This window comes from Nelusetta ayraudi, unplaced genomic scaffold (assembly GCF_046127955.1).
Source record: "Nelusetta ayraudi isolate G7.1 ecotype Tasmania unplaced genomic scaffold, CSIRO-AGI_Nayr_v1 ptg000048l, whole genome shotgun sequence".
Lineage (NCBI taxonomy): Eukaryota > Metazoa > Chordata > Actinopteri > Tetraodontiformes > Monacanthidae > Nelusetta > Nelusetta ayraudi.
Window position 1 is genome coordinate 12,824,158 of NW_027466098.1, and position 22,712 is coordinate 12,846,869.

At 44.8% G+C, this 22,712-nt stretch overlaps 2 protein-coding genes across 3 annotated transcripts; both read right to left on the minus strand.

Annotated features, from left to right (window-relative positions):
- Positions 1-23: 23 nt before the first annotated feature.
- Positions 24-12,256, minus strand: c2cd3 (C2 domain containing 3 centriole elongation regulator). Its single transcript, XM_076036431.1, has 32 exons — positions 12,061-12,256; positions 11,187-11,456; positions 10,954-11,111; positions 10,642-10,811; positions 10,254-10,411; positions 10,050-10,182; positions 9,810-9,953; positions 9,588-9,735; positions 9,407-9,498; positions 9,110-9,310; positions 8,913-9,028; positions 8,684-8,802; positions 8,459-8,587; positions 7,740-8,207; positions 7,490-7,641; positions 7,167-7,410; positions 6,778-6,961; positions 6,503-6,686; positions 5,974-6,375; positions 5,493-5,761; positions 5,293-5,373; positions 4,366-4,962; positions 3,860-4,273; positions 3,646-3,784; positions 3,405-3,469; positions 3,111-3,316; positions 2,894-3,012; positions 2,646-2,804; positions 2,381-2,565; positions 1,444-2,107; positions 946-1,054; positions 24-260 (listed from the first exon to the last, which is right to left on the minus strand). Exons 1-32 carry the CDS (start codon positions 12,110-12,112, stop codon positions 135-137), a joined length of 6,657 nt encoding a protein of 2,218 aa, XP_075892546.1. The 5' UTR covers positions 12,113-12,256; the 3' UTR covers positions 24-134.
- Positions 12,257-13,417: 1,161 nt separating this feature from the next.
- On the minus strand, positions 13,418-22,461 carry p4ha3 (prolyl 4-hydroxylase, alpha polypeptide III). Of its 2 annotated transcripts, XM_076036435.1 has the most exons (13): positions 22,113-22,461; positions 20,504-20,658; positions 20,155-20,378; positions 18,695-18,844; positions 18,560-18,611; positions 18,279-18,436; positions 17,790-17,966; positions 16,448-16,512; positions 16,059-16,218; positions 15,911-15,973; positions 15,434-15,502; positions 14,774-14,870; positions 13,418-14,402 (listed from the first exon to the last, which is right to left on the minus strand). In XM_076036435.1, exons 1-13 carry the CDS (start codon positions 22,298-22,300, stop codon positions 14,332-14,334), a joined length of 1,629 nt encoding a protein of 542 aa, XP_075892550.1. In that variant the 5' UTR covers positions 22,301-22,461; the 3' UTR covers positions 13,418-14,331. The 2 variants fall into 2 exon arrangements, with proteins under 2 accessions (XP_075892550.1, XP_075892549.1); XM_076036434.1 differs by having other exon boundaries at positions 18,279-18,611.
- Positions 22,462-22,712: the final 251 nt, after the last annotated feature.

The following is a 22,712-nucleotide window of genomic DNA, read 5'->3' on the forward strand; positions in this document are numbered from 1 at the left end:
GAAGTGCAAGTCGAGGCCTCCGGTGGCCAGAGCAGTCAATTATTGCTTAAAACACAGACGCAACGTTTAATTTACATGATGTTTTCACAGTCTGAATGAGTCCCACAGGGGGATCGAGGGGAATTTGTGCAGGCTTATTCACTGTCAGTAAAATGTGCAGAAAATATTTTGGCTATTCTTTGGGTTTCCTTCCTCCTGGAGGACGGCGACATGTCCCGAAGCTGCCGAAGACCTCTGGGGAGAACAGGCGAGGGTCTCTCCTGGAAGGAGCACAATTAAAGTCAGATACGAAGTCTAGCTGCCAGTCAGACGACTCTTGGTTTTTGTTTGTCTGAATTTTACTGACAAGCCGATTAGTGTGGACTCAAAGCTGTGTGTGCACATGGCGTCATGTGGATAAATATGTTCTACATGGTGTGTACAGTGCAGGCGTGTCTTTGGTCACTGTTCGTGTTAGCAGGCAGCAGGCAACAGGCTCAAACCGGTTCTTAGAAACGGCGGCAGAGCAGGTGGCCTCCAGAGTGAGTGGTTGAACTGGATCCTTCAGACCAGTGACAGAGACACCGTGAGAAAGAGAATGAAAGAAATTACCTATGACTATGAGTATGGTTTTCTGTGTGCAGGGCAGAGGAATGCTTTTTGTTTTTGATCTTTTGGAGATGTAACGCAAAATTGGAGATGACAGATGGAATGCAAATGATTTCTTATTTGATCTCTCCCTCGACTGTTCAAACTACTTTGTCAAACAGCTGAGTCCAAAGTACATAGACTGAACGCACAATGAGCACAGCAGTGTTTACAGGTAATGTAAACCACAGCTAACGTCACCCTGCTTTAGGTGCGTACATACCGCCTACGTGAAGTAGGTTTGATACAGGGCTGACCTATTTTTCCTCGCACGTACTCATCGCACGTCTTATTCGTTAACAGCAGTCAGAGCCTCACCTTGTCAGTGGTCGCGTGGGAGAAAGAGGCGGCCAATCGTATTGCTTTCATGGACGCCTCCAGTTGGTGAGAGGGTAGGAAGAAGTTGGGGACGTCCACGGTCTTGTTGCTGTATGTTTAAATGTTAAGACAAATGAACGCTGTGTGACGATGACGATGATGACGCGCCGCAAGGATTAAACATTCATGAGCTGATTCTCATCAGTTACGTTCAACTGGATGTAAAACTTAACTAAGAAACAAAATAAATAATAAAATAGCAACGACAATTTTGCACCTTTGTCGAGATCCTTTGAAACAATATCATGCCTTACTGGGTAATTGGAGATGTGCTCGGTATAGAAAAAATGTACTGTTTTATTGTGCAGCTTCTGCAACTGCACAACATGCCAGCAGTGACTCATTGTTTTGATCTATCCTGAATCTTTGATTGCAATCTACCTTTCAGAGCATATCAATAACAGATTGCAGGTACTTGGGAGTAAACTGAAAAGATACGCCTGCTGTGGACTGTCTTGGGAACCTGCGGCTCTTGGACCCTCCTCCTCTTCTTCCTCCTCCTCTGAGAGCTCTTCAGGGACATCTTGCAGAGTTACGCCCTCCTCGCTGTCCACGTCTGAAGCGTCTTCCCCCGAGCCGAGGAGACTGTTGCTGTCTTCTTCTCCAACGCGTTCCCGTTTACTGCTGCCGCCAGAACTCTCCAGATTCAGATCCACCAGATCCTCCGCTGGTTCCGCACTCTCCAGAGAAGCCAGGTCCGGGTCTGAGAGGACGCTGGTCCAGGGACTGGTCCTGTCTGTCATAGACGTCACCTCGTTCAGAGGCGTTTGGTTCACGACCACCTCGTCGTAATCTTCGTCGTCGTCCTCCACGTCCAGTCGGTAACACCTCACCTCCTCGTCCTCGTCTCTGTCTCCACTGTTCTCCGGCTCAGGAGCTCTGAGAGGATTTAAGTCCTTGTTTTGGCCTGGTTCAATGTCTGGAAGAACTTCAGGCCTCTCCGTTGGTAGCGAGGTCAGAGATGTGACTTTGCCTTCATCACCTCTGAGTGGACCGAGGAACTCCGTGATGGTTTGAAGGTTCTCCACGACAACAGGAGAGGACATGGCGCTGCTGCTCTGCGTGTTTGAGGCAACGGTTTCATGCTGATGTTCTCCTAGACCTGTTCAAAGAGAACAGCAGAAGTCAGAAGACTGAAAAGAATCATTTTCACCCCTATTTGATGACAAATGGACATAATAAATTAGCTTCAATGTTGATTTCCAAACACTCTGCTGGCAAAAACAAGAACAAGAGAAGAAGAACAAGACTGGACACTCCCAAAATGACAACGAAAATTGTAGAATTTATCAGCTGGTACATTAAGCAGCACACGGTCGTAGTTATTAATGTCTCTTCTTAACAGCTGCAGACAGGACAATAAACTTCAGCTCACCAGAGAAGATATTGTTGACTTCTCCCACTAGCTGCCTGGACTGCAGCAGGAGCTGACGCGTGTCCTGCTCCCCCTGCTGCTCATGCTTGGCGCTGCAGTCGTCCTCACTCACGGACTGAAAGGCGGTGGCTGAAAGTTTACGATTTAAGTATCTCTGGATGCTGTCAAGCTCTCCCAGTTTCTTCCTGTGAAAAGTTGTAAACATTTGCTCGTTATGACCGTGTCATAAATGCGGTAGAACCAAAGTGGGTTGTCCGTGTGATACCTGAGTGCCGCAAACAGGAAGGAGCTCGACGGATCCATCTCCCCAACGTTGCTGCTGCTGCTGCTGCACGCAGAGTGACACGCCGCTTGCTCCTGCAGGCTCTGGTGGAAAAGACGCACGTTGTCCATGTGCTCCGCGTGGCGATCGGCATCACCGGACCTGCACGGTGGCACAGACACAAATTAAATGGGATGCAAAACCAAAGATGGCTATTTTAAGGCTTTAAAAAAAAGGAAGAAACTACAAACCCTTCGGAGAACAGTCTGCCAGTGCGGTCCGGTGACGAGATCTTCTGCTCGGTGTAGCGGCTGATGTGGGAGGGGAAGCTGCTGTATGTGGCTGAGGTTTGGTAGGTGACGGGGAATGCCTGAGACGGAGCCGGTCATTGAGACATTTACTGGTTATCACAACTGCTCTCAGCAAAATGTGCAAAATATCAGACCGGAAATAAGAAACCTTTCTTACTGCTGACTTTATGGCAGTTTCTTCAATCAGAGACTTCCTCTGCCCTCTGAGATCATGGAGCGGCCTCAGAGGAGTGACCGACACTTTCAGCTGGCCGTGGCACTGACCGCTCAGGTCGGTGATGTTGTACCAACCACACACTGAATGGAAGCCGGACAGCAAGGGGGAAAGGTCCACCGAGGCAAATCCAATCACCCGCTCCACGTCTGTAAAACAACTCCAGTGAATGAATGAAGGAAGGGACAGATCAACAGATCAACGTGACATAAATCCTTCAGGCAGAAATGCTCTAACCTCCTCTGTGCCAGACTTTGAAGACCAGATATTCTTGAGGAGCAAGTAACAGCTGCTTTGAAAATCTGTAAAATAGGCGACAAATGAGCCGAGCATCACAGAGAGCCTCAATCAGGTAAAAGCTTTATTGGGAAATAATGACAAGAACACGAAAAGAAAATAATTCCTGAATTAAATGTAAAACAATTTTAGAAAATAATATCTATAATAATAATATACGTGGCCTTTCGTCTTACTCCACCTGCACTGGTGCTGATGGTTCCACACAGGGCAGTCGCTGTTCGCCGTGACAGCTGTGGTCATCGGCTCGGTGGCGTCGGCGGTGACGTACGAGACGCAGCAGCACGGCAAACTCTCGCCTCGCTCTGCCAGAGGGCAGCCTGCAAGACCGAGCCAACATTGGTTTGATTTGAAAGACAGACGGAAGAAAACTCACAAAACTTTTGCAAACTCACCGTTCAGATTGAGGTGCATCGCCTGGTCCACGGCGACAGTGACGGGGAAAGACTCGTCCTCGGTGACGGCCGCTCGCTGCACTGCTGTGAAGTCTGGAGTCGCTCTGGTCGTCTTGCAGTCTGGCTTCGCCTCCGTCTCTTTGGGAGATTCAGTTGAAGGGATGGGATCTTCTGCTTCTGCCTCCTCCGACATGAGATTGGTCCCCTCTGGGAGGCGCTCCGTCCCCTCTGGGAGGCGCTCCGTCCCCTCTGGGAGGCGCTCCGTCCCCTCTGGGAGGCGCTCACCCTCACTGTCAGGGTCCATCGGCCTTGCGGATGCGTCCCAGTCTTCCTCGGTGAAGACGCCAGTGATGTGAACTCTGACAGCGGCTCCTTGTAGGTCTGCAGCGGACCGTCTGAACAGCGGGTACACCCCTGTAAAGACACACACACACAAAAATAGACACGTTGATTGATGCAGCCAATCAGAAGTCACTTTAATTTGACACGGCTGAATCTTTTCTCACCGCTGAGTGTGATTTTCTCCTTGGATGCGTTTGCCAAAGCAGACAGATCAACAAAGGCCGAGCCCACCAGTCGGTCCGTGTCTCTGGGTCTTTGGGTTTTGTCCTTTGTGAAAGCAACCCACACCTGCACCTCCAGCTTCTCTTCCTGGAGATACCACACGAGGGGCTGCGTGCTCCTCAGCTCCATTGAGCTGCTTCCCTGGAAGGTCACCGTGGCCTGGCCGTCCTGGACGGATGGATGCTTCATCTGGGAGCAGAAGGCCTCCTGGTGGTAGAGCTTGTACCTGAAGTAGCAGTACGTGGAGCGCTGGAGCTCGCCGTGACCCGGCAGGAGCAGACAGTGCACCGGTAACCACACCCGAGGCATGCACACCGTCAGAGAAATGATCTTCCCACTTTCTGTCCAAGCGTCCTGGCGCTCCTGAACATCATTCCAGACTGTTTCCCAGCCGCCGGCCTGAGCAGCCTGTGTGACTCTGTCTCTGTCCGAGTGGTGGGTGAACCTGATGGAGATGTTAAGGGCCCCGACCAACACGTGCTGGTACTGAGAGGAGCAAGCTTCCTCAGGTGGCACCACTCCGAACCATCCGGAGATACCTTGATGTTTAAAAGCGGAAGTTTCAAAAAATCATTGAAAGGTAAAACAATTCAGGATTACAATGAAAAATGATTACTGATATTCTGGGTTCTTCTCTTGTGGTATCTTATGGTTTGAACAGGATAGGCAAAAACCAGTCTCAGCTTCAGTCCATACTCCTTTTTTGGCTACACAGTTTGTTAAAAAATACAAACTGTTACAGATTTGTGTGCAAATGTTTTTTGCCAAAGTTTAAGCGTTGTATATTGTAACCGAAATAAACTACTCCTTCATTCATTCTTTCATTCATTCAAGAAAAGCAAGTGCAACGGTGAAGAAGTAGAATGTACCTGTTCTTTTATGGATGAGATCAGCCAGTGGTACATTCACTGTGCCCAGTATCACATCTTTAGGCTTGATACAGAGAGCGGCTAAAAAGAAAGAAAGAAGTTCAAAAAATGTTTTCTATACAGAATATATATAAAACAGCATTGTGTATTTGTTATTGCTGCCATGACTCAAAAGGAATGAAAATCTTTTTCTTTCAAACCTTTTTGAGTGTCTCTGTTCCACACGGTGAAGAGAACAGACGCTCCCTCCAGTTGCTCGGCCAGGCTGCGGGTTTCGCCGCCGCTGCTCCGAAGCAGCAGGTCACACGGAACCTCCATGTGGTGGTCGAACTCCGGGCAGTAAGTCTCGCCGGCTATTCGGGTGCAACCTCGCTCACTTGCGGGCAGGAACGACAGCTGCACCGTGACGTACGTGTTGAGGGCGGCGTCGGCCAAATGGCCGAACCTTTCATCTCGTTCGGAGATGAACCTAAAACGTAAATGCAGAGGTGCAGCGAGGAACATAAAATTGGTATGACATAAAATGTGAATAACAACAATATAATATTAGAAAACGTATGAAAAAAAAAAATCAAATTTATCACCGTCATCTGCTTTATTGTCGCAAAAACCCAATAAATGACACATTTCCAGGTGAGGATGTACGGAACTACAGCCAGAAGGACAGCAGTGGTAAGGTACCTTGCAGCAGCCTGAAGACCCGACGCTCTGTGCACCTGAACCACGAGCGTCACAGAAGGAGAAGCTGCTCCTCCACCCGGCTGCACTGCGGTCCTCACTGGTCTGTGCTTGTACCGAATGCACACGTCCAGCAGGCCTGTGGAAAATGAAACAGACAGACACAGCGTTTCAAATACTGGATACGTTTGCGAAGTAATATTATAGTTTTGGGAATGTGTTTTATTTTTGCCTGAAGGCCGAGGCTGAAGCTCAGTTAGACGATCTGTTCTGGGAATCAGGGGCAGGGAGAAGATCTGAGGCTCATCGGGAAGCTGCCACTGCACTGTGACCATGGCGCACAGCTTGGACAACGGCAGCGTTCCTTTGGCCACCAGTTGATCCCGCACATTTGGATAATAATATCTGATGAGAAAAAAAAAACAACACAAAAAACTACAATCAATGATCAGGCAGACTGATCAAAAACCCAAATCACTGGGGCCTTTTAGATATTAAAACCTATTACTTTTCTATCTTTGCGACCACACACCTGCACCACACTTCAAACTGAACGCCACCGCCGTTGCTGAGTCCCTGGGTGGACAGTGAGCTAAGCAGCAGCCTCTGGACAGGAACATCCTCAGGGGCCACCAGCACGTGAGTCTCAGTGTGACCAAACAAGGGGTCGGGGACACACAGTGTTGTTGTGGTTCGAAACATCTTCAGGTTCACACCTTGAAGGCGAGAAGAAACTGGTTGGGCGAATCCATTATTTCCCCTCTGGTGATGTCAGTAGTGTTTTTGATAAGAATAAATTTCACTCACCTGTCTGGATGAGATTTTGGTCCGCTGGTGCAGTGCAGTCGCCCTCCTGGTGTGGGAAACTGTACTGGATGTAGCAGTCTGCCTCGCCCCACACTGTGGACTGCAGTGGTGTCAGCCCGTTTACTTTGTCCACCCGTATTATGAACAAATGCTCTCTCATCACTGCCTTAGTCGTCGCTATCGCCTGGGGGGAAATATAGCAAGAGAGAACATTCAGCGTATTTCATACTCAAACCCCAACTGGAATATAATTTTAGATATTTCTTGTGCACATTTGTACACTGTGACTCTGCATTAAATGGTGCATTTGTTTTTTGAGCTGCAAGAAAGCGTGTGAGTTTAACGTCAAGATCGGGCAGAAGGCTGACGCCTCCGAAATCAAAACTGACTTTTGCGCCTGAGTGAGGCAGATGATCGAGCAGGTGAACGGGTCTCGTGAGATGAGGCGCAGAGTCACATTCTTCGGCCCTCGTGCGCTGCAGAGAAATTATCTGCTCCCATTGTCCCATCGCCAGAACCACCCTGAGATTTCCTTTACATCTTCCTGAGAAAACATCCACGACGGGCATGTAGCCGTCCACCCCTAGAACAGGGTACTGCGCCTGCAGCAGGAGGTGGGCAACCTTTGCATCCCTGAGAGAAAGAGAGGATGAGTTTTAGATATATCAGTCAAAATGTACAATCTGTGCACACTGACAATGGTGCAACTTGCCTGAAGGACATAAAGAACTGGTGAAGAGGCAGTTTGACCAAGCCGAGCAGCTGATCCTCCACTGAACTCCCCATCTTTTGCCACACCTCGATAACCATCATGTTGTTCTTCATGCGCTCCATCAGTTTAGATGTCAAGGCAACAGGAGTCACCTGAGAATGGATGACGTGAGGTTGAGTGAGTCAGCAGCGTCACAAAAATGAGAATAAACGCAGCCGTGTAAACAACTGGACAGAACAGGAACACGAACCTGAATAAAACTGAAGGTCGGATTAGTTTGACCCCAGCTGACGACTGATCTTGCGATCTCATCGCACCAGAACAGTTTGCAGTTCAGGTACACATTTGGAGCCTTCATCAACCCACAGCTGAAGTTCTTTCCATCCGGTACCATGAGTAAAGTGTGCAACAGGATTTCCGAGTCCTGCTCCTCCTCCTCTTGATGCTGCTGCTGCTGTAATCCATGAGATGTTTGGAACTCAGGGTGGGAAAAGGTTTCCTTTGTTGGTTCTTCAAGAGTCCAAACAGGAAGCCTTGAGTCTTCAAATGATTCAGCCAGTAACTCCTCGCCGCCACTGTCTAACTGTTGGGTCCTGGGGCTGGTCTTACATTGTGGACTAAGAGCCGCCTGCATAGGCGGTTTGTCGCTCAGAACCACTTTCTTTTTATTTCTTTCCGAGGAGAAGTCTCTGTTGGGAGGAAGAAGCTCGAGAGACACCTGCAGAGGAAGAAGAATGTAGACAGTCAACAGTCTACTCAACAATTGAAATAACTCATAAATGATATTTCCAGTTAGTTAAATTTAAAAAAAAATGTCCAAATACATGGTAGTATTGCCCTGATAACAATCACATTCATGCACTGATTCAATATATTGTTCTATTAGACACCTTGAGCAACAGGTCTCGGGTTCTGCTGGGCCTACAAATGGTTTGGCTAATAATATTTTCCAAGATAAACATACGTTACCTTAAGAGGTCCCACATCCACATCTGTGTTTCCTTCAATGCTCTGTACAGGCAGGACAAGTGACTGGCTCAGCTGCTTACTCAGCAGCAGACAGTGCAGTGGGTGAACTGCCTTACCAATAGGAACAGGCTGAGTGACAGGCAAATCCAGAGTTAGCAGTTGCAATGACTAAATATGGGCAGAGCCCTTCAGACAATCAGTGATGGTTAGTCCAAACACACTCACTTTCTTTTGGTCGCCGTTTCTTGAGTAAATCTTAAAAATTAGATCAGTTTCTAACCACTGTTTAGCTGCAGCTGCACTGAGGTGAACAGGAACCACTGACTGATGGTCAAACTTCACCACTGAAAATGAAGGGGAGCACAAGTTTAAAAGGATCAAAGTTCATCAGATTCTGTGTTTCGTGCAATCTGTTTTTATCAAAGCAAAAACAATACAATGTGACAGTTCATACTTCCTCCAATGCTTTTTCTGGAAACAACTCTGGTTAGGCTGCAATTTCCATTTTCACTCAGATCACGTCGATTTGAAGCAGAGCTCGCAGGAAGTGCGTATTCTATAAAATATGTGCTGGGAAAAGAGAGGAGTCGTCCATCACGATACCAACGATATTTTTGAAGGTAACAGAAGAAAGCAAAGGTATTTGCTTACCATTTTTTGTTGGCAGATGCTGGGGGTTTTCCTTTACTCGACTTCTTTTGAAGTGTGGTGGCTGAGCTGCTCGCTGGAACAGCCAGCGAGCTGATGGTCACTCGTGCAAGTCGGATGGAACTCAGCAAAGACATGTGCTCTGCACTCAGCACAGGAGTGGTAATAGCCACCTCTGTACACTGCTGAGGCTCCGGGTTTTGCCTAAACACAGCCAAGGCGCAACAAACAACTGTTTTTCTTGGACAACATACTAATTTTAAAATGTTTAGATTTTAGGGTGCAAGGAAAAGTCCATACCCTCCACGCATCTTCAGTCTAGGCTGCTTTTTCCTTGAAGACGCCTTTTCTGGACTCTTCTTCTCACTGTCACTTGGTCCCAAATCAGACATCTGAAAGAAAACAAAGACTTTATTGAACTTCTCATGGACACCAATTAATAATAGAAATTAAGCAGAAAGTTAGAAAATAATCTACTCACAGGGGTTTTGTAGAACAAATTTTCAAGTAAGCTTTGATCGTACTGCAAATCTGTCAGGTCGCTGTCCCCGCAGACACTGCTGTGGCCGGATAGAGACTCGTGCAAGAGCTTCTCATCGTCCAAAAAGGGCAAAGAGGATGAGTTTAAGCTGAAGAGAATATAAGAGAGAATGATTAGTGCTGAAGAGGGAAAGAAAAATAAATTAATAAAAGCACAACATACCTATTGAGGAGCAGATCCACAACCCTGGTATCCAGATCAGCAGGACAATGTAAAGCACACTCAGTGACATCTGGAGTGTGTTTAAGCAGTGAATCATCATGAAGAACGTTTTGAAGGAACATCACAGATTGGGAAGAAATTGGCCTGAAAACACAATAGTAAGATAGTTTGTTGAATACAAAAAAAAGCTGATTATTAAATGATTAAAATATGTATACAGAAATATCTTTGAAGACTAACCTCGGGAGTGGAATGATATTATCCTTTGGGAGAGGCAGAGGAGTATCTTTCAGAGCCTGAGCAGCATCTAGATCTCCCTTTAAAGCTGATGCCACCATGGCATCTCTCAACTTGTTCCCACGTTCTAGAAGAACTGAAATAGGGAAATAATGTAATATTTGACAAGGATGGAGATATTTTGCACCAGAGTCGTCCTCAACCAACCTGAGAGGATATCATTGCTTGTTTGATCACTCGGCTCCTGGCCTGAGGAATTTATAGCCCGTTGACTATCGTGAGATGTCTTTGCTGCCACCTCCTCATTCTCATGACAGTGCTCGATGTGTTTCCGGGCATTCTGGAAATATAAGTGGTCTTTCCCTCTGCAAAAATAATAGATGAAAAGAGAGATATTTTACTCCTCATGTATCTTAAATATGTGAATCAAATAATTTTTTTAATAATAGTTATTGATGCACAGGCATCAACTGATATTACTTTTAGTCAATTTTTAAATTATAACTGATTATTTGGATAAATAATACGCAAATGATGGCTACCATTCATTTCTATTAATGGTTGACTGAAAACTATATCGGTAATAGCTTCAGACCTTGGTGTGCTTCGGCCACTGCCTCCAGCTGACTCCTTTTCACCGCCAGCCAAGTGTGATCTGGGTGGTACTGGCAGACTCACAGCGCTAGCTGGAAGTCTCATATCTGAGTTTAGAACAGAACCCCTGGAGTCATACGCTTCAGTCAGAGGCTCCAAACGAAGTGAAACCTGAGAGTAGAGTAGAGGAGATGAGAAGAAACTTATAGTTACTTACATATATCTGCTAAGGACATGAACTGAACATATTGACAGGTATACCTGAGCAGCTATTAATCCCTGCTGAGAATATGTATAATTTATTTTCACCTACCTGTAACTCTCCCAGTTTGTCAGACGAGGGTGACACGAGAGTGTAAAAGCCGCTGATGGGTTGGTTTAGCGAGAGCTGAGAGATGCCTGCAATCTGTGCTCGTGCAATGGGCAAGTGTTCCGGTTTCGTCAGCACTTCGAGCACCAGAGAGACCATGTCTGCATAACAGCAACTGGTTAGTGGCAGATTCCAAACGCGCTAGAAGGCACACGTCAAGTCACTTCTTTCGTTACCTGTAAGGTATGAGGTAAACTGCTTTGGCCCACAGCGGATAGGGAAGCGAGCTGTGGTTTTTACTGTCTTCTGATGTGGTTGCGATGCATCCTTTGGAAAGAAATGTGTCCCGTCGGATGACTCTCCCCACCAGCGCAGCCTCACAAATGTTGCAGACGGAGGCCTCTGTACCATCCATTCTACCTGGCTCACTGTCACCCGCAGGAAGCATCTCAGCTGGCCCTCAACTAGAGGGGGGAGGCTAGTAGAGGGGACCACATCGCTCTGGGCTGCAGAGATACAGCATACTTTGCGTTTTTATTACAATACAAATCTTGGCGTAATAAAAACAAAGTGGAATATGTCAGAAAAGGTCAAACGTAAGAGACATTCTGCAGGAAAAAAGGATATGATATCACAGAAAATAATGTGTTAACACATAAGTAATTGTAGCTGTCACAATGATGTATATTTAATTATATACCAGTAAAAATGTGTAATTTCAACGACACAAAACAGAAGCCCAAATCATTGTGAATGAGCTATTAAGAACGTTGAGTGTTGTGAACAAAAAGCGAAAACAAACATCATCTTTAATACACAGCACAAACTGTAAGTAGCGGAAGAAAGTAGGTCCGAATACTCAAGAGCCGAAAACGTACTTTAATGTAGTTTCGAGATGCTCCAGTATTTCGTGAGAACAATTGCAGGTCTTCTTAAAAAACTAACAACAATAACAACACATTCGAAGGATATTTACCGAGGATAAAGCGTGAGCGTAGAGGCTACCGCTAGAATTATCTACGAAGCCGAAGCGGGATTGACAGCTGACGCTAACAGCTAATGCTACCTACTTAGTGTCACTCGCAAGAAGTTAAGCTAACAACACTTTACCTTTTCTTGTGGTATTTTCTGCTTTTGCGGAACTCTGTTTTCTGCTCTTCATCCCTCAGCTCCATGAATTAGAATGTCGGGAGTTCCTAACTAACCCAAGGAGGGCGAGAACCGATAACTGGCGTCATGTTAATCACAATAACTGAGCGTGAGACACACATACACAAGCACTCGTACGAACGGCAGCGCGCAAAAACGTTTCCGAGCAACGACGCCCGTCCCCGCCTCCGCGGCCTTTCACAGGCATTATGGGAAATTGAGTTTTTTGTTGTTGTTTTTTTGACGCAAGACGCGTTCGTTTCTGTTCATGTTCTTTACTACCCACCACATTTATAGGTTTTCGGTACAGGACAGTTCCTAGGGCCAGTAAATAGCTTTTGCTTTTGAATCTATCTGAGCCTGTGATGTAAAGGGACACTTGCCCACAAGGAAATACACATCAACAAAAATATATACCAAATTAATTAATATGCAGATCAAAGTGTTGGAAATTAAATTCCACAGTCAGAACGTTATTAAATAAAGGTACATACCAAAAGCACACATTTTAAGAATGAGTTTTGAATGAAAAAAAACAATTTTTTTTTTGGCAAGCAATCTTTAAAAATACCAGCAGAAGGCAGCATTTAGACATATTTGTTTCAAGGCGGCCACTGACTGGGATTATCTCCTGACTGTATGACCCTAGCATTTAAAGTCAAGCGTTCATTGTCTATAAAATCAATATTTTTTCACTGGCTGTAGAACGTTTTTAATCTCCCAGCATCTTATTTTGCTATCTGTCCAAGCCAAAAACTACAATCAAGTTCACACCGCCTTGTGTATGAATGGCAGCCTGTTAAGGTGGGCCAACAGCCCTGGCATGTATGCTAGAGGTAGTTTTGGTATGCCCTTGCATAGCAACAGCTCCTCTTGAGGCATGTTTATTGTGGTGATCATGGTAACAGTGATGACACGTGACAGTGCTGGTGCTTCAGAGAAGCACTTTGTGAAACTCACTCAGCCTGTTAGCGGTAACAGGCGTGTTTCTTTTTTAAATCAATATTTCAGGCTTTAAGAAGACCGACGAAGATATTTTGATATCAATAATTTTCATTCCAATGGGAACACATAAATAACACTCTTCTCTCTCATTGTTTATTCCAAAAGATTCCCCCCTAAAGGTCACATGTGGCAGTTCCTCATCAGTCATGCTCAAACACTGAGGCAGTTCAACCTCATTTAAAAGATATTATGACCCACTTAGTTCAAAACATTTAATTTCAGTGGAAGCTAGTCTCTGCTTTCAAGCAGGAACAGACAGGTGACCAATCAGTGGGCAGGAAGTAAATGACGAATCATCGGCTTACAAAAAAGCTGAGGAATGCAACCGATGTGCTTTATTAGACTGTTGAACACATTACATTTTTTTCCAGCTTGGTATAAACTTGCTCTCTCATACTGACTGGTTCGTGTGAGTCAGGGCACCAGTCTGAACAGGAACACCAGAGGTCTGACGTGATGACCTACAACTGAGAAACTCCAACCCAGTTCTCTACTGAATCTGCACTTTGTCATCCAAATGTCAACACTGACTGCAAAACATCCCAAATGTTCTGTCTTTAACCTCTTGAACTCAATTTATCTCCTTCAAGTAATTATTTTTGAAGTGTTCCACTCTTAACAATGACTATTCCTCTGTCAGTTTATTGCACTGCTGTTCCAGTGTTTTACTGAAAAATAGTTCTGTGGGTTTTTTTCCAATTCAACATTAGGGGCTATTTGAACAAAAATTTTGTCTGTCATGGCAGAAATCTGTGTAAACATCTGCATAAAGATGAGAAATAACACTTCTGAACAAGTTCCGTTGTGCTGATTTGATTTGCGATGGCTGACCCGACAGAAGGGCCAGTGTAGGGTAGACGGTCCATATTTCAGGTCTCAGGAGGAACAGAACCCTGCAGAGTTAACTGAAACCAGCCCTGTGTGCGGAGGCAGAGACCTCTCTCATTCTGCAGGAACCGGCCTGCACGAGCCAGAAAGCAATTGGCCTCTGGGGCTGATTGCCAGTGGCCCCCACTGGTTCTCCGTGACACCTTGAAGCCTTGTGCTATCCATCTGCAGCAGACTGCCGCTGCACACCTCAGGTTCCCGGGGGACCGCGGGCTCCAATCAGAGATGCGGGCTCTCCCAGTCCTCTGCCTGCATGTAGGCACGGTTTTCTGGCTCCCAGCTTTGCTCTGCATGCCTCTCTCTCTCTCAGGCTTGCAGAGGCACAGTTGTCCGTCCAGGTCACTCATCAGACTTCAAGCTGCAGGGATGCAGGAACTCTTGGCCATATTCATGGATCCACTTATTTGCCACTGGAAGACAGAGAAGAACACTCAAACAGATAAACAATGTCTAAATAAGCTTAGTCTCTACATTGATTTCTAAAAATGGACATGCATACTAGTAAGAATAAATTGAAATTAGCTGCTCTGATTTAAGTGTGTCAACATTTGTTCCATGATTTGATTGTCTGGGTCTATTAGGAGCAGATGTTTGTCCCAGAAGAGCCCTCGGCTTAAAACCTGCACTCTGTGCATCACTTAATGTAAATTTGCTTTGGTGGAATACAAGAGATGAATCCTGGATGGCTGTGGAATCAACCAATGGTTGTAATGCAAAGCTGTGTCAAAGGCAACCTCCTTCCTAGAGTTTTTGGTTGCTGTTGACATAACTGGACTCTTACCCCATTTGTCCCCAATAAGCACCGGACAGCCAGCGTGCAACGTGTCCTCATCTCCCTGACCATTTCTGTGGAGGTTCCACCAGAAGATGGCAGCGTTCTGTTGGATGAAATGTACGGTTTAAATAAATCACAGATTATTTTCGTGACAAACTTTTCTTGAATTTAATAGCATTAATCCCTGAGTCATTTGCTCTGTGAGTGTTGCTAAATAGCAAAATGAGCCAGCAAAGTTTCCTACAGGTCCCCAAGTGTTCTGTTTTGTTTGGCAACCTGTTTCAGGGAGCAAAAACAAACACATTTGCAATTTAGCAACTTAAAGGCTCAACTTAAATACCAAGCTTTAACATATTACATTATCAAGTGAGATGATTTGAATGATAATGCTGAATGAATGATTTCATGCTGGATCTGGGGAACTCTTCACTCCTGCTCAACTATGGACAAGCCAAACACAATAGACCACCAAGGATCAGCTATACAATAGCAATGCTGAAAGAAAACAGGGGCTCCCTGTGCAGAAGTATTTTTTTTTTTTTTTTTTTTTTTTACATTTTAACAGCTGTGCAAGAGAATGTGAGAGTGAGAAAAGTGATCATGCATGGGGGGAGGGGGCGATAGACGAACAAGGCTGCGCTCAGCTTCTCTTCACTCAAATTGTACCTCCATGACAGGAACGCTGAAGTTGGCGTAGATGAAGGCTGTGGAGCCACCTGCCTCGACAGAGGTGAGCTGTGGAAAAGGACATTCCATCAGAGTTCAGTGACGGTGTCTCCTTCGCGTGCAGAGTTTAGAAGCGACTTCTCGCTAGTGCACGTTCCCCAGAAGGTCTTATCTTTATCCAAACAAACTAAAACACTGCAAACCTAGCTGTAATGAAAGCAGATCAGATAAAGACTCTTTGGATTCAAAGATGTGTAATATAGTATTATCACAATCAGAAGAGCTTGGTTTGAGCTTGCGGTTTTTCATAAGAGGACTCTTTCAGTTTATGTCAAGATGTCAGATCTAGTTTCATTTATGAGGCGGCTTCCGCCAAAAAACTGTCCGCCTTTTGTGTTTTTTATTAGGGCTTTGGAAAAAACAGGAAAGGGAATCTGGCAGCTATCTGGGTCGTGAGATGGTTACAGCAAGACTCACATATATCATAAAAGTTGCAATGCGGTTCCCAGTTTTCAGCTTGTACACAGGACTTGACGGTGACTGGAAAGAGGAAAACAATGAGGGGTTGCTGTCAGCACAGTTTTAGCCATGAGAACCATCCAATCAATTTGCACAGTCAACTTACCGTAGCATGATCAAAGTGGGGCTCATAGTGGCCTCCGATCCCGTAATTCACCACTTGGAGGTACTCGCCATATGGATGCTTCACATTGAGACCTGTGAGCATGGAGATCCTGTGGTCCAGCTTCCCGACCGTGGACTCTGCTGCGCCCTTCAGCCATGAACTACAGCGCCAAGACAAATCAACGCACAACAGATGTAACCTTGCAAGGCAGATGGATCACAGAGGTTTTAAGTCTGAATTCATGGAAATATGTGAGATAAAACCAGTTCATCTGCATGAAATACAGCTGAATGTTTTGAAACGCTGATACATGATTATTATAAGATTCTACTGAGGCCACATCAGTTGCATGCAAGCACATAGCAAGCAGAAAACTGCACTTTCTTTACCTCTTGCTGATGCGATACTCTGCTGAAGCCTGTTTCACTCCAGATGCCACCACGGACCGTCTCAACTTGAAAGCAAAGAGGGTATTTTACACGTGTCCAAGTGTGAGGACAGCAAGGCACCATGCATGAATCACTTTGCCCAACATTAAACAACTGAGTCGAATTAAATGAGGAATTTGTTGTTTTTTTTTGGCAAAACACACTTGCCACAATGATGATCTCATTCAAAACACTCTTCCAAAAGACAGGACATGATATCAAACAATCAGAGAAACAAAAGAGGAATCACAAGAAAACTAAAGTCACAAGGGTTTCAAAAGAAGAAAAGGTTTTGGAGTAAATCCTGAGCGCCTTCATCAGTAAATTCTGCTCTTGGTGAGCAACCATATTTGCCGCTCCAAAATGACCAGACCCTGTTTCCAATAAAACCACAAACGGTTATTATGATGAAATAAGTACATGGTTCCCCATCTCAGCAGAGGATGGGAATGGAAAAGCCATCAAACAATGCCAAAACCACACAGAAACCATAAGGCACCAATGGATTCTGCCCATCCTCCAAAGTAACTGAGTCAACTAACAGCAAGCAGTTCCGAGAAAGACACAGCAACTTTTAATCAAACGAGAAGAAAATGTAAATTTGTTTCCAGACAGATACAGGGGCTCAGTGAGAGAGGAATGGAGTTTTACTGGGGCAGCCCAGCAGGGTGTTTTGGACAGTCTGAGGTGCACGGCAAAGTTTTCACAGTAATGTATCCCTCATTCCTGAAAGCCTCACTAAATGCCTGGAAGCAGACCAACTCATCCTCCACGAGGGCTCCTTGGGATATTTGCAGTGAAAAAAAAAAAGGTACTCTGTTGGCCTGCACCCCAAAGATCCCATCACAGAGGAGATTAATATGCCAGATTTCTTAAAAGAAAGAAAGAAAAAAAAGCTATATTTCTTAAATTGCAGGTACTTGGCCCTATCCTAGATTATTTGAAAGAGACTAACAGGTTTGGTGCTTGCATAGGAATAAAATTGCCCTGTATGAACAAACATATTTTCTAGAATACAAAAATCTGCATATTTAGCCCTCTTAACTTTTGCTTCCTGCAAAAACTTCCTGCCAAAGACTGTCCACATGTTTGCAAGAGAAAATAACAAGTCAGTTGTGGCAGTCTTAGGCAGTTGGCTGGGGATGACATCACAGAAGAACAGAGCGGCGGTCAAATAAATTTGTCGCAAAATGAGTCCTTTCAACATCGCCTTTTCTAACATTATAAAAGGTCTAAAACGAAAAAGGCACATGGTTAAGTTTTTCCCTTTAAAAATAAAATTGCTCAGTTAATAGCAGCTTACCCCCGGCTGGGCCAACTGCTTGATTTCCTCCGCCTCAGTGTCAGTGACAAAGTTGTGGTACAGAACCACGTACGGCTGCAGGCTCAACACCTCACGCCTCGCCGGCTGCAGCACGAGCTCAGGATGGCCGTTGGTGAAGTAATCGCAGAAGAGTCTGGGGTTTTCAAAATGCCTTGGCTGCCGAGACAAACAGATGGAGTCTATTAACTGCATAGAGAAAAAAAAGAATCTCTTTTCATCTGCAAACGGAACAAAAAAAAAGTGCTCTGCCCACGTGAAGTGAAGCCAAGACAAAAAGTCAAAGTCAAAATGATTTGAGTCCACAGTGGCCGAGACAATGCAAACAAATCATGGTTGCGATATTTCATTTTAACAGTTTGTTACAAATATAAGGACTTCTTTTAATGATAATTAAACGGCATGTATATACTATGGCATGTATATGCTCCAGTGAAAGAACACTTGATATCTATATATTCTGATTATTACCTGAGAGCCTTGGGTCTGACACAGCCTCTCATACGTGTCCCTGGTTCTTATGTATTGGGAGGTGGGTCTCTTCAGGCCATCTGCCGCTTTGGACGGAAGAGAACCCAGCAGTTTCTCATATTTTTCCACATTCTGTAGAACTCGTCCGTTCTGTGGATCTGAGGGTAAACATGCACAGAAATGATACATGTTTGGCTCCATAATCACAGAACAGGATTCAATTATGACAGAAAGCTTGTACAACGAGTATGAAAAACAGGTTTCCTTCAACGAGACAATACCGTAATATAGCAATTCCTGAGAAAGGCTGAGAGCCAAGGAGACGTTTCCTGTCTGAAAGAGAGAGGAACTTTATGTCAGTGCAACACGTTAGACGACTAAACACGGATCCCTTCCTCAAAAGTCCCTCGGCCTACTTTAAAGTGAGAGAAGGCCAGGTGATCCAGGGCATCCTGGAGAGTGGCTTCGTTCTCGGGGCTCCACTGGCTTCCCGTCCCTCTGAAAAGTCTCACGGACTCCTCCAACCACTGCACCGAGTGGTAGTAGTCTTCCTGCTCGTAGGCCACCTGTGTCAAACACAAAAGTCAAACATCTGTTGACAGACAAGTTCAACTGAATTGTCTTTGTTGGACAGCAACACCAGCCAGCACTGGACTGACAGATTTAGTTCTGTACTCCCTCATGGAGAGCACCTCTACAATGTTCAACTAACATCTGTGAAGATGAAACCAGTAGATTTTGTTAGTATTCTTATTAAATTTCCAATATGTAAATAATTGACAAATAGATATCCAACCCAAACAGACTTGGCTGGGTTTCCAATAATGCATTTTCACTGTATCCCGCTCATCTCACCCATGACCGTCTCTGGTCATGAACACTGGCTGCAGTGTGTCTCCTCAGCTCCTCATAAAACTGCCTGTCGCAGATGTGATATGACTGAGTGGGTGCTGACGACACGTCTGACAGCATCAACCAACAGGCTCCTGAAATCACAGGCTGTATCCACGGACCGATAAAGGACACTTACAATAATTTCAGCATGCCCTGCACCCCCTAAAAAAAACACTCTCACTCTCTCCAAATACTCGCACAGTTCATCACATCACACCCAGTAATTTGGGAGCTATTAGCCTTTAACGAGACAGTAATCCCTCCTGAATGAAGAGTAATCTGCAGGAAAATAGAGGCTGATGTCATTAGCATTAGAATTTCTCCAAATGTCGCTGGCAACCGCTGCTGTTTTTGAGGAAGTTTTTTTACTGCCCCATAAACAGAAATTCTTACGATCGACAATGTATAAAGAAAACAACCATGTTGTTTACGGGTCGTCTCAGGCCCTGGTGCACGTGTAGAGAACTCGCTGTGACTGCAGCATGAGATAATGTCTTTTCCATACACCAAAGTGTCTCTCACACAGTGCCCTGCCTTACACATCATCACTTTATATAAATAGTGGAATTTGCTGTTGGGAAATCTTTTAAAAAAATTTTTTTTTACCCTGGTCTCATAGTTGGTTCAGAGTATATTTTCCCCTCACAGAAAACAGTGAAACCTAGATTTGGGTGTCTGTCTTCAGTCTCACCACAGTATTACGAGTGACAGGTTCAGGATGGAACCATTTTCCAGCTCTTTGGATTCACTCACAAAAAATGTATTTCTATAGTTCGTATTTCTTGAGGAATAGTTGCATTTTCAGACATTTTCAACATTTCAATGGCCTCCTCATGTTTTCTGCCTTCTCCAAAAATTCTAGTTGTATATTCTCCATATTCTTGTATTTGTTCTCTTTGTCGTAAATCTAGGACTGACAGTTTTAAAAAAGCCCTAGCATTAGCAAAAAACATCAACAACAACAACAACTTATGGTTTGTACCTTTCCCACTTGAAAGCAATCATCGCCAGAGAGCGGGATGGACACAGTGGGCAGGCAGACATCGGTGGGCTTTCCATCAGCGACTCTCTGGAAACGTCCTTTGGCCAGACTCCCAACCTGGAGAGCATATACGTCCTGCAGCCTCATCAGCCCCCTGGCGGCCCCCTGGAGGTCTTCCAGCTTGGGAAGATCTGCCTCTTCCTCCTCGTAACCCGACCTAAGGGCTGGACAACAGTGGGGGCAAAAGGTCAACGTGTGTGTGTGTGTGTGTGTGGATATATGCGATGACAGCAGGGAGGAGTGAGTGTTCTTTTTTATCACCAACAGATGTGCGCGTGAGGAAGCCAACCTTGCAAGTTCTCCAGCGCTTCGTCACTGTAGACAACGTTCAGCCACTCCGAGTGCAGCCTCTTGATCAGGGTGAACGCCACCAGCGGGTTGGCCATCGCCGCCGCGGGTGCTTTGTAGTGGTCGGCGTGGAGGCCGGTCACTTTTGCATAGAAGCTGCGTGGACGGGACAGAAGCAGCCTGTTATGTTGTCATGGAAACAAACGCTTGATTGAGGATTTCCGTTCTGCATTTGATGTAAGAGAATCCCGATTGTTGAGATTTTTGCTTGTTTGGTTTTTTCAGGATGAAATGATCTCAGATCAGAAAATGTGTTTTCTTCCGTTGGTCTCAACCTAACAGTTAATAAAATTTTAAGAAGTGATAAAGGAGCCCATAAAATAACCATTCTCTTCTTCTTCTTCTTCTTCTTCTTCTTGAGAACTTTATAGTTCTCCAGAAAACAGCCTCTTTAGCACTCTGTTTACAGTCAAATTAGCTGTTAAAAACCTTCAAGCCTTCCGTATGTTTGGAAAGAGACAAAAGAAAAACATTATGAACCCCTGAGAGTTTATCAGTGTCCTTTGTGAAGTCACAAAGGATAGATCTTCTGAACTGTGGGTTTCAGTGCCCACTTTCTAAAAAGTGGAGCCAGCTAAAAAGAAGCAAAGGACAAACTATTAATTTCAGTTCATTGACATGTTACAGACGTTGTTTTAATAGGAAGACGCATGTGCACTATTAATATGTACTGTACATTTCAATTCATCTTTTTTCCCTTCACACCATGACAGACACGATTTCAAGCTGCGCTCTGTCCAAGTTTTGTTTAACAGAGCACATTCTAAAAGAAAACATTGTCAACCTATTACCACTGTCATCACAGAGGCCGTGCTAACACGAGCCAAGACATTTACGCCGCAAATTCTCCAAGCTCACGTGTCAAACTGGCCACAGTCATTAGGCTGCCGCTTCAGCTTTCATGGTCAGAGCGGCTCGTCTTGGACACAGAGAAAGTGGTGAGTCATGACCATAAAGTGGCAGCACATTTGGCTTTCTGTTTCACACCAGTCACACTGTTTCCAACCTACAGCCTCACAGCTGCAGCAGTCCAGTCTGGCTTGACCAAATGTCCCATGTTCTGGCTGGATGGAGGTGCCCTCACTGTGGGAACTCTCCACTTGGGATTTGTAGTTTCTACCATCATATCACTTTACATTTGTATCTAACTCTTCGACAAAAAAAAAAAAAAAAAAAAAAAAAAAAATATATATATATATATATATATATATATATATATATATATATATATATATATATATATATACATATATATATATATATATATATATATATATATATATATATATATATATATATATATATATAGAAATAACAATAAATTAAATGGGCTTTCTGGACAGAAAGTCATACAAAAGACATGTCAGTTGGAGTTAAAAAATAAAAATAAAAATAATTGAGCATTAAAAAAAAGACGACTCACGTGACCTGTTTGTAAAAGTGTGTTCTCAAGTGCGAACGTTTACGTTACCATCCACCATCCTTGAACTGCACAGCGCCCGAACTCTTCGAAACAACGAACTGCACTATGTGTCTTGTGTGCGACCCACCGTCTGACGTCATCCAGCCTCTCCAGCTCGTGGTCGATGTAGGTCCTCAGGTGTTCGATCAGCCGGCGCTCCACCGCGATCGCCTGCTTCACGTTCAACAGGGACGTATACATTTCGCCCACGCACGCCGGCATCACGGCCACAGCCATAAGGCTCCAGCAGTAGTACACACACGTCGACCAGTTCATCTGTGAAGCCGGCGCCGCCGTCGCTCCGCCGCTCCTTCTTCTTCTGCCTCCTCCTCCTCCGTCCACTGCAGTCGATCTGAGTCTCTGCCCAGTCAGTGAGGTCTCTAGTAGCAGAAATTGGGAGGTTCTGCCGGACTTTCAACCCGAGATCGCAATCTCGAGTTTCCCTCTCCAATAAAACACTGTCAGACTTGATTGCGTCGTGTATTACTTTCCTTACTATGTTACAAGCAGAACAATAAACTGAAAACGAATTAAAAAAGTTACAGCGTTTTTTCCCTACACCATGAGTATTCTATTCTATTCTATTCTATTCTACTTCAATTAATGCCACTTTTTTTATTTTTAAATCAGGCGCCAATGCTAATCATCATATTGTCACGTGTTGGACACAATTTTGGAGTGGTGCGAC

Coding starts and splice junctions, on each gene's coding strand:
- p4ha3 (XM_076036434.1), bottom strand. CDS start 22,300: ATGAACTGGTCGACGTGTGTGTACTACTGCTGGAGCCTTATGGCTGTG. Junction 20,659..22,112: donor AGGCTGGATGACGTCAGACG/GTGGGTCGCACA, acceptor CCGTCCACGCAG/CTTCTATGCAAAAGTGACCG. Junction 17,967..18,278: donor GTCAGACCCAAGGCTCTCAG/GTAATAATCAGA, acceptor TTGTCTCGGCAG/CCAAGGCATTTTGAAAACCC.
- c2cd3 (XM_076036431.1), bottom strand. CDS start 12,112: ATGAAGAGCAGAAAACAGAGTTCCGCAAAAGCAGAAAATACCACAAGA. Junction 8,588..8,683: donor GAAACGGCGACCAAAAGAAA/GTGAGTGTGTTT, acceptor CCTGTCACTCAG/CCTGTTCCTATTGGTAAGGC. Junction 6,962..7,166: donor TGCCTCACTCAGGCGCAAAA/GTCAGTTTTGAT, acceptor ATTTCCCCCCAG/GCGATAGCGACGACTAAGGC.